The following is an 11,074-nucleotide window of genomic DNA, read 5'->3' on the forward strand; positions in this document are numbered from 1 at the left end:
ACGGATATGTAGGAGAAAGTGGCATCTGGCTCTGTGATGTCATTTGCAGGAGTGAAAGTACCCCTTTTGCTAAAAGCATCTTCCCAAACTGCTTACCATAGTGCCTGAAATTCTGTATTACTCATTCCTTTGGCTTGCTTTTTCCAGAATCCTATTTTTAAAATGCTCCTGAGATTATTGATAATTTTGTTATGTGTGATAATAGCATTGTGGTTATGTAGGGAAAAAAAAAACTCCTTAACTGTTAGAAATATATGCTAAAGTATTTATGGGTAGAATGAAACAGTCAGGAATTGCTTTAAAATAATCCAGCAAAAAGAAAAGTGAAATGTATATATAGGAGGATAGATAAAATGACATTGGCAAAATATTTAAAATTGTAAAAGCTTAGGATGAGTATAAGGGGTTCCTTATATCATTTCCTCTACTTTGGTGTACATCTGAAAATTTCCATAGTAAAAGAAATAAAAGTTACCCCAATATTTTAAAAATGGGAAGATATTCAACTGTTTTTATCACTCGTGAAAATCACAAAAATGTGTATTAAACTTTGGTTGGATTTTATGTTTTTGGAATATTTAGAAGAGAAAGAGGGCTGGTCCTTTTAAGAATTAGACTTGTTAGGAGCTGGATTTGCCAAGTGTTTGGTCTTTGCGACCACTTTCCTGAGAAGAAGGCATCTAATAATTTTTTCTCATGCCTTGGCACAGTGGTTCTACATCAGGTGCTTTGAACGAATTACTTCATTTTAAGAAACTGAGGCTAAAGAGATCAACTCTTTTGCTTAAAGACAATAGGATGATAAATTGCAGGGGCATTGGGAGAGAGTCAGGAGTCTGAAGCTCCATATGTCTGGCTTCAAAGTTTGCTATGTTCCACAGTCTTCAGACTCACTCAATGTGGTTGGTTGTAGGTCAGCTCACAATGTGGTCACTCACAAACGTGCTCCCACTGAATTGACTTTCTGGGATTGGCCTGCTTCTGTTTAGGTGGAGCCTAAACCAAGAGAAAGTAAGAGAATGTCCACCTGGGCAGAGAGGACAGGGTGATAAAAGCTCATAGGTGAAGTGAGGAATGTCAAGGAAGCACGGAGTCTGTTTAACTCAGAGCCTCGTGGGGATGACTGGGAGGGAGGGTTCCCAGAAAAGCCAGAGGTGGGCACGGCAGCCAGAGAACCAATAGGGGCAAGAAGCAAAGATTAAACTGTTAAAAAGCAAATAATTCCATGAATAAATGTAAAACGTTTAGAAAATCAGTGTTTAAGCACTTTTTATACTTCTTTTTCTGTAACCAACGTTAAGGTCAAGTAAAAGAGATAATTAAGTTATAATAATGTCAAAAAATTATAATACTGTTTTCTAGTTGGAGTATTACTATCCATAATAAAGGCTACAGAAAAATGCTTATTTAAAAACTTAAGTGAAAAAGTAGAATATGGTATATCTATAGAATTATTACAATTTTCTAAAAACATCTTTGACATGGAAGGAAAACATTGGAAGAAAAAAGTCAAAAGGCTTGTGGATTTGGTTGTAGAAATATGGATTTTTTTGTATCTTAATTTTTCATTCTATAATTTATATGTCTTGTTTTCATATAACGAAATGTATTACTTTTAGAATGTAAAAAACGGTTAAGAAGTAAACCAAAGAAATACATTTTACTTTTTTTTCCTTAAGATTTTATTTATTTATTCATGAGAGACAAAGAGAGAGAGAGAGAGGCAGAGACACAGGCAGAGGTAGAACCAGGCTCCATGCAGGGAGCCCCACATGGGACTCTATCCCAGGTCTCCAGGATCACGCCCTGGGCTGAAGGTGGCGCTAAACTGCTGGGCCACCCGGGCTGCCCTACATTTTACTTTTTATCTTGTTTAATCCAGGGTAATGAAGATGCTTATAGGAATGAAAGAATTGAGACATATTTATGGCTTCATGTTGAGAAGAGAAACATTGTTTGGTAGAAAATCTGAGCAAGTGATGGTAAGTTCCATCTTAGCTGCCCTCAGACAGCCATATGCACGTGCAGCAAACCTCCTGACAGGGCCTCCACCCTCTGTTTGACCAAGGTGACCGTGGATCACTGAGAGATCACACCAATGATAACAGAACACAGATTGCTGGCCACAGGTCTCTCTCTCTAGACCTCAGGAGCTTAAATTCATATGTCAACATTTTTATTTAGCCATCTGCTTGGCATTTTTAAAAAGTCATCCGAGTTAGACTGTCTCAGGGGTCCTGACAGTCTTTCAGGGGCCAGAATGTTGCTGCATTTTGGAAAGCCAGAGTCAACACAGGCAAAATGTCAGTAGTATCTTTTACCTGAAGGTAAGTAGTATCTTTTACCTGAAGGTAAGTAGTATCTTTTACCTGAGGCCTTCTCTCCAAACCCATTAAACCAAAAGCTATACTACTCCCTCCTACAGTTTGTACAGCGTTTCTTCTCAGTGGGGTGGGGGGAGTAGTTTCTGGTAGTTGACTCTGAAATGGTAATACTGGATATCAGTAGCTTTCTCAAAGAGGCTTTTACCAAAACCTAAGAAAAGAAATATAAAATATTTTGTTATAATTCAACCAGCACTGGAGCCTGCAATACAGAGTCTTGAGCCACACTCTTCAGGAGACATGTAGAGTAAGAAACATAACTTGCTCTTAAAGGAGAGGGAGAAAAAAAATCCTAAGATTTCCTATAATACAAAGAAAAATAAAAGAAGTAGTGGGCATATTTAGGGAAGAGAAAAATCACCTCAATTTAAGGGGTCTTATGGAAAGGTTTCCAGAAGTTAGGGCATTTGAAATGGGCCTCGATGGATATAAGATTTCAGTCAGAAATAGATAGCAGGGAGGGAGGGCATGGATGGCATTGATGGATGGAATATCAGCAAACAAGAGAAAAGATGAATAAAAGGTCAACACTTTCCATTCCAAATTTTTATAAATGCAGGTGACCCTATGAACTAAGCACCCAGGAGTCATGGCTCGGCCTATGGCTATGCTTTGTTTTGCTGAGTAGACTTGGAAGCAGGTGGAAGAGGAGGCAGCTTGGCTGGAAGGATTCCCAGAACACAGTTGCCAGGGGAGCAAAAGAAGGGGTATAAGACTGTTCCAGCTGCTGTAGGCTGGGGGAAAGCAGAGATATTAAAAGGGCATTGTTAGGGCATTTTACTTTATAATGTACTCCCTCCTCTGCAACCACACAAAATCTTCAGTAAAAGGCTACATTACTGACAATGCTTTTGGACTTGACTTTTTAATTCATGGGTGGAGGGGAGTGAAAAGTGGAGGAGTGGTGAGTATGGAGTATGGCTGGAAGTAAGCAGGGGATGAAAGCAGAGGCAGCAAGAGGAGTGAAGGTATATTTGGTTAATATACTCACTTTGAAGTAAAGAAAGGCAACTCATCATTCAGCCTGGCACCACTGTTGTGATGTGCCAAGCACTGTGCCAGTGTTGCGATGCAGGGTGAGTCCAGCTGGCTGCAGCCTGGCCTTCAAAAAGGCTACATTCTAGTGAGGGGTGGGGCAGGAATTAACTAATAACAAAAAATGTAAAATTAGAATTATAGTAAGTGTTATAAAGGAGAGGTCTACAATGCTACAAAGCTTGTAGAGGGAATGGATCTTGTTGGTTAGTTAAGGGGCTATAGAATTGAGTGAGTGCTGAAAGATAAATAGAAGTATAGTGTGTAATACTTAAGGCAGAGTGAAGAGTAAGTGCAAAGGCCTATGGAAGAAAGGAAATGAGGAGAGGCCAATGTGGCTAGAGCACAGACAGTGATGGGGAGCATGGAGCCAAGTGCAGCTGAAAAGGCAGGAAGCAAATCTTAGTGGGTCTTGAAGTCATGTAAGAGTTTAAATGGGGGTGCTAGGATAATGTATATTTTGAAAGGTCACTCTAGGGGCACCTGGATGGCTCAGTTGGCTAAGCATCCAACTCTTGGTTTTTGACTCACGTCCTGATCTCATGGGTCTTGAGATGGAGTCCTGCCTCAGGTCCCTCCCTTCCGTGCTCAGTAGGGAGTCTGTTTGAAGATTCTTTTCCTCTGCTTCTCCCCCTACCCTGTGTGCATGCCTATGCACTCTTTCTCTCAAATAAATACATACGTCTTTAAAAAAAATAAAGTTCATTCTAGCTGCTGTAGGGAAAAGAAATGAGTACGGTAAGGGTGGATGTAGGTAAGAAAACCAACCAGGAGGCTATTGGTCCCCCCCAAGCAAAAGATGATGATAAGGCAGCATTTTATACTACAGAAAAAGCATGACACAGCCTCAGCTAAGAGGATCAACCCTCTTTTATGTTAAATCGACAACCTGCAAGAAAATGTCACCTTACACTCTGTAGGAAACTTATTGTTCCTTTCAAGTACAAATATATCCTTATGTAAGTGACTTTAGTAATAAGAACAGATATATGCTAAGACTAGGAGGAAAAGACTGTCTCTGAAGGAGAGAAATGCAAAATGTAATATTCATAAGCTTTTGGATATGTCTACATGACAGATGTGTTTCTAAGTGTACTGTATATTTTAAGCAGAAATCTTTTTTTTTTTTTCCTGGTTGGTTTGTATACAGCACACTAAATGGATGGAATGAGCAAACCATTATGTATGAGTTGCTTTGTCTTTTGGTAAAAACAATTCACAGATGCGTGCACATTAAGATGTTTCCATATCACCTTCAATTCACCCTGCGTATTCCAATCTTACCCAAGGAGAAGTGAACAAACCACAACTGCATTGGGAAATTATATGCACTTCTATATTGAAAATAGATCAAGGACACATAGGTGAGGTGAAGAAAGATATAAGTGATCTAACCCACATAATTAACAAACTTGATCTAACCTTGTACTTAATGACTACAGAGTATACATTCTTTTTAAGCTCACATAGAACTGTTATAAAAATGACTATGTATGATTACAAGGTTTTGTTCACCCTGTAATAATTCATTGAACAACATATGTATGATTTGTGCATTTTTCTTTTTATAAGTATGTTAAATTTCAAAAAAGTTTGTTAAAAAACAAAAATTGACCATATATGAAGTCCCAAAGAAAGCCTCAGCAAATTCAAAGGACTAATATTACACAACGCTGTGATTAAATTAGATTTTTTTTTTAAAGATTCTATTTATTTATTCATGAGAGACACAAAGAGAGACAGCCAGAGACACAGGCAGAGGGAGAAGCAGGCTCCCTGTAGGAAGCCCGACTTGGGATTCGATTCCAGGTCCCCAGGATCACGCCCTGGGCGGAAGGCGGAAGCTCAACTGGTGAGTCACCCAGGCGCCCCTAAATTAGAAATTAACAATAAAAAATAGACAGAACAAAACAATCTTTGGAAAGTGGAAAATGCACTTTTAAATAACTTATGAGTTAAGGAAAAAACATAATAGAAATTAAGAAATACTAAGAACTACATGACAATGAAAATACTAATAAAAACTTAGGGCTTTTTCTGCCATCTCTCTGAGCCGCCACAATGGTGCGCATGAACGTCCTGGAAGATGCTCTCAAGAGCATCAACAATGCTGAAAAGAGAGGCAAGCGCCAGGTTCTTATCCGGCCATGCTCCAAAGTCATCGTCCAATTTCTCACTGTGATGATGAAGCATGGCGAATTTGAAATCATCGATGATCACAGAGCTGGGAAAATTGTGAACCTCACAGGCAGGTTAAATAAGTGTGGAGTGATCAGCCCCAGATTTGATGTACAACTGAAAGATCTAGAAAAATGGCAGAATAACCTGCTCCCATCCCTCCAGTTTGGTTTCATTGTACTGACAACCTCAGCTGGCATCATGGACCACGAAGAAGCAAGACGATAACACACAGGAGGGAAAATCCTGGGATCCTTTTTCTAGGGATGTAATTCATACGTGCAAATAAAATGCCTCAATGGACAAAACAAAAACAAAAACTTAGGGATATATGCTAAAATGAAACAGACAAAATTACATGCATAAAAGCTATAGTACATAAAAATGAAAATGAATGAGGTAGGCATGCTGCTTAAGAAACTAGAAAAAGAACATTAGTGTAATCTCAAGAAAAATAAAAGAAATAAGTATAAGAGGAGAAACTGATTAGAGATAATAAACAAAATAAAAAGTGAGCTCTCTGAAAAGACAAAGTAGACAAACCTCTAGCAGGATGGATGAAGAAAAAGAGAAGCAATAAACAAACAATTGGTGTAGCCATTGTGGAAAACTGTATGGGGTTTCCTGAAAAAATTAAAAATGGAACCACTTACAATCCAGGAATTGCACTACTGAATATTTACCTCCCCAAATACAAGAATACTAATTCAAAGCAATACACCCCTATGCACCCCTATGTTTATAGCAACATTATCTGCATTATCTACAACAGCCAACCTATGGAAGCAGTACAAGTGTGTATTGATAGATGAGTGGATAAATATGGAAATTATTCAGCTATAAGAAAGAATGAAAATCTTGCCATTTGCAACAACATGGATGGAGCTAGAGAGTATAATGCTGAGTGAAATAAGTCAGTCAGAGGAAGAAAAATACCATCTCACTCATATGTGGACTTGAAGAAACAATACGTGCAAAGGAAAAAAATAAGAGAGAGAGACAGACAAACCAAGAAGCAGATTCTTAACTATAGAGAACAAACTGATGGTCACCAGAGGGGAGGTAGGTGAGGAGATAGGGGAAATAGGGGATGAGGATTAGGGAGTGCAGGGAAAACAAACAATATTAGAAACAAAAAGAGGATCACAATTATAAAGACAGTGGAGAATCCCCCCCAAAACATAACATGAGATTAGAAACTCTATAGCAATAAGTTCCAAACAAGATATTTAAGAAAATTTAAATGACCAGAATTCATTCTAGGGGAGATAGGAAACCTGAAAAAAACCTAAACCATTACAGAAATTGAATTGATAGCCAAAAATCTCCCCTGAAAATAAAAAGGAAGACCCATATGGTTTTAAAAGATAATTTACAGAGTCTTCAGGGAATATAGTTCCTGTCTTAAATCATTTTGGAGAATTAAAAAGAAAAAAAAGGGAAATCTATCCAATTCATTTCATGCAAATATATTACCAAAACTACACAAGAACAAAGTAAGAAAAAGACAATTATAGAGCCAATTCATCTATGAACTTAAATGGTAAAATTCTAAGTAAAATGCTAAGAAATTTAATTTAGTTTAATTATTTAATCAGCGTATTTAAAAAAATCATACCATGAAATAGAGTTAATTTCAGAGTGCAAAATATTCCACATCAGAACAACCTACTAAGGTTCTTTGCATTTTTAACAGAGTAACAGAAAAACCATATGACTATATAACAAAAATGTAGAATTGGTATTTGATCAGTTATCACTCATTCATGACTAAAAAACAACTTTTGGCAAGGAACATAAGAGGATTTTCTTAACCTGATAAAGGGTTTCTACCAAATTCTGCAGCAAACATTCAATGGTAAGACCAGATTTCCTGTTAAAGATAGGAACAAGATAGGAGATTCTCTATTTCTACTATTTTTTAAAAGATTTTATTTATTTATTCATGAGAGACACAGAGAGATAGAGAGGCAGAGACATAGGCAGAGGGAGAAGCAGGCTCCATGCAGGAAGCCTGATGTGGGACTCAATCCCAGAACTCCAGGATCACGCCCTGAGCTGAAGGCAGACACTCAGCCGCTGAGCCACCTACATGTCCCTATTTCTACTATTATAAAACATTGCACTATAGGTCCTAGCTAATGCAATAAGAGAGAGAAAAAAACAAGATGAGATTTGGAGAAGAAAAGGCAAGATTGGTATTTTCCTAAGGTCTGACCAACTACATAGAACAATCCAAAGGAATGAATGGAAAAGCCAATAGAATAAAAGATTCAACAAGGATATTGGTTCCAAGATCAGTATACAAATATCAGTAATATTACTATACACCATCAATAACCATTTAGGAAATGTAATGAGAAATGAAACAACAGCAATGGAATTTATCATGTAGCAGAATTAATCTAATAGAGGAGGCGAGAATTCCTTATGGAGAAAGTTACAGAACATCATAAAAGGGCATAAAGGATCTAACAGATGGGAAGATGCAATACTATAAAAATGTCTGTTCTCACATCAACCTATACATTTAGTGCAGTTCCATCAAAATCCTACTGGATTTTTTTTTCATGGAACTTAATAGCTTAATACTAAATTCATCTGAAAAAGAAGAATAAAAGTGGCTAAGACAATTTCTAACTATAATAAAATGGAAAGATTTGCCTCCTTGAAATACGAAGACCCATTATAAAGTTATAGTAGAAACAGACAGAAAGTGATGTATGTTTGTAATGAACAGGCTGTGTAGTCTTAATGTGCCTGCTGGACATATCACTTCTATGTGAGTCCTCTCTAAATATGATAAATTTCTGTGACTTAGTGTATCTATTGGGTAAAAACAGTCTTGTAATCTTGTAATCTTGGACAGTGCCCAAATCAACAAAGCTGCAGATAAGTTGGACACAGTGAAAGCCAATCTCCCATGTGGTGCTTGGAGGCACTCTAGATTGAAGAGTGTCAAACTGACTCAATAATATCCTCTTTTGGAGGAAGAGTAAATGCTAGGTAAACAAAGAAAAAGTGGTTTACTTGATTTTAGGTAGGACACTGAAGCTCTAAAATATTGTTCTTACTCTCCCTTGGAACTGCTGTTCATTTCAATTTTGAAAGACAAATCCGCAGGGTGGCTACATAACCAAATGAGAGGTGACTTCACTATCTACCCCATGTTCTTAGATCTCCTTGCAATAATGCACGTAGCACTTGGTGTCTCTCCCCTGCAGCTTTAACAAGACTGATAAGCAGGAAGATCAGGGTTTGATGGGACTTGAAGTTTATATAATTTGGGGTGGGGGAGGGGCTTGCCTCTTTAAGAAAAACATGCCAGTGATGACTAGAAGAATTCCCCACAGATTGGCTTCTGATTCTGTATTTTTTAGACTTTATTTCTCCTTCTCTACCCATGTATTTCCAGCGCCAGGATTCACAAGGAGAAGTTTTTATCACAACACAGACTCTAGTCCTCCACCTTCATGGCACATTGGGTGTTAATGGTATCTCTGGAAGCCATTCCTGCATCTGGACGACTAGTAATAATTTAATTCCACTTGAAATTTTCGTGAATCAAATAAATATATTCCACTAAGTTCAAAGTTTCATTTGCTGGATCCCCCAAATACCTCAGGCCACTGTGATCTACCCAACAGGAGGGAAAATGTCATAGGAGGGAAGTCAGAGAGGAGAGACACAGCAGTATTAGGCAGTTGTAATTTAAATATCTTACTTCTTCTAATTTTACAAAAGCAGAATGGCCACGTGAACACATTCTGAGGGCTCTTCCCAGCGTTCTGGAGAGGGCTCATGTGAGGAGGGGACCCTGCGTTAGTTTGACGGTACATCCTTTGCTGATATTCAATGTTAAGACAAGATTTTTAAAAACAATAATAAAGGAAAATGTTCACTAAGTGTCAGTTGCTGTTAATCACTGATTAGTTAAATCTCTGGAGACAAGATTCCATCAAAACCCTAGAGGAGAACACAGGCAACACCCTTTTTGAACTCAGCCACAGTAACTTCTTGCAAGATACATCCACGAAGGCAAAAGAAACAAAAGCAAAAATGAACTATTGGGACTTCATCAAGATAAGAAGCTTTTGCACAGCAAAGGATACAGTCAACAAAACTCAAAGACAACCTACAGAATGGGAGAAGATATTTGCAAATGACATATCAGATAAAGGGCTAGTTTCCAAGATCTATAAAGAACTTACTAAACTCAACACCAAAGAAACAAACAATCCAATCATGAAATGGGCAAAAGACATGAACAGAAATCTCACAGAGGAAGACATAGACGTGGCCAACACGCACATGAGAAAATGCTCCGCATCACTTGCCATCAGGGAAATACAAATCAAAACCACAATGAGATACCACCTCACACCAGTGACAATGGGGAAAATTAACAAGGCAGGAAACCACAAATGTTGGAGAGGATGCGGAGAAAAGGGAGCCCCCCACACTGTTGGTGGGAATGGGAACTGGTGCAGCCACTCTGGAACACTGTGTGGAGGTTCCTCAAAGAGTTAAAAATAGACCTGCCCTACAACCCAGCAATTGCACTTTTGGGGATTTACCCCAAAGATACAGATGCAATGAAACGCTGGGACACCTGCACACCGATGTTTATAGCAGCAATGTCCACAATAGCCAAACTGTGGAAGGAGCCTCGGTGTCCATCGAAAGATGAATGGATAAAGAAGATGTGGTTTATGTATACAATGGAATATTACTCAGCCATTAGAAATGACAAATACCCACCATTTGCTTCAACGTGGATGGAACTGGAGGGTATTATGCTGAGTGAAGTAAGTCAATCGGAGAAGGACAAACATTATATGTTCTCATTAATTTGGGGAATATAAATAATAGTGAAAGGGAATATAAGGGAAGAGAGAAGAAATGTGTGGGAAATATCAGAAAGGGAGACAGAACATAAAGACTCCTAACTCTGGGAAACGAACTAGGGGTGGTGGAAGGGGTGGAGGGTGGGGGATGGGGGTGAGTGGGTGATGGGCACTGAGGAGGACACTTGACGGGATGAGCACTGGGTGTTATTCTGTATGTTGGCAAATTGAACACCAATAAAAAATAAATTTATTATTTATTTATTTATTTTTTAATAAATTTATTATTTAAAAAAATCTCTGGGTATTGGGTTTATTCACAAGTTTACTTATGATTCAACCCAACTAAGAGAAGGAATGCTCTTCATATTGCTGCAAGCAGGAATTTATCTGCTTCTTACAGTTTCTGTATTCACCTGTTCGTCTTCTGTTCCCTGAAATCCTGTCCCATTCTTATAACTTGACCCCTGTAAAGTTGCATTTCTCTCCACTACTTTACCATTTCATCCTCCCTCTTCTAGCCAAATACAGGTACATATACTTAGTCCCTGTAATCCATCTCCCCAAAAATTCTGATAAATTCTAGTAGGAGAAGCAAAAGTCTTTAAAACATGAAATGTTCTTTGGTGA

General features: G+C 38.2%; 1 protein-coding gene across 1 annotated transcript; it reads left to right on the top strand.

Annotated features, from left to right (window-relative positions):
• The first annotated feature begins 5,461 nt into the window (after window positions 1-5,461).
• LOC478576 (40S ribosomal protein S15a-like) lies at window positions 5,462-5,905 on the top strand. Its single transcript, XM_038582484.1, has one exon. It carries the CDS (start codon window positions 5,481-5,483, stop codon window positions 5,823-5,825), a length of 345 nt encoding a protein of 114 aa, XP_038438412.1. The 5' UTR covers window positions 5,462-5,480; the 3' UTR covers window positions 5,826-5,905.
• Window positions 5,906-11,074: the final 5,169 nt, after the last annotated feature.

Source organism: Canis lupus, chromosome 33 (assembly GCF_011100685.1).
Source record: "Canis lupus familiaris isolate Mischka breed German Shepherd chromosome 33, alternate assembly UU_Cfam_GSD_1.0, whole genome shotgun sequence".
NCBI classification, from domain to species: domain Eukaryota; kingdom Metazoa; phylum Chordata; class Mammalia; order Carnivora; family Canidae; genus Canis; species Canis lupus.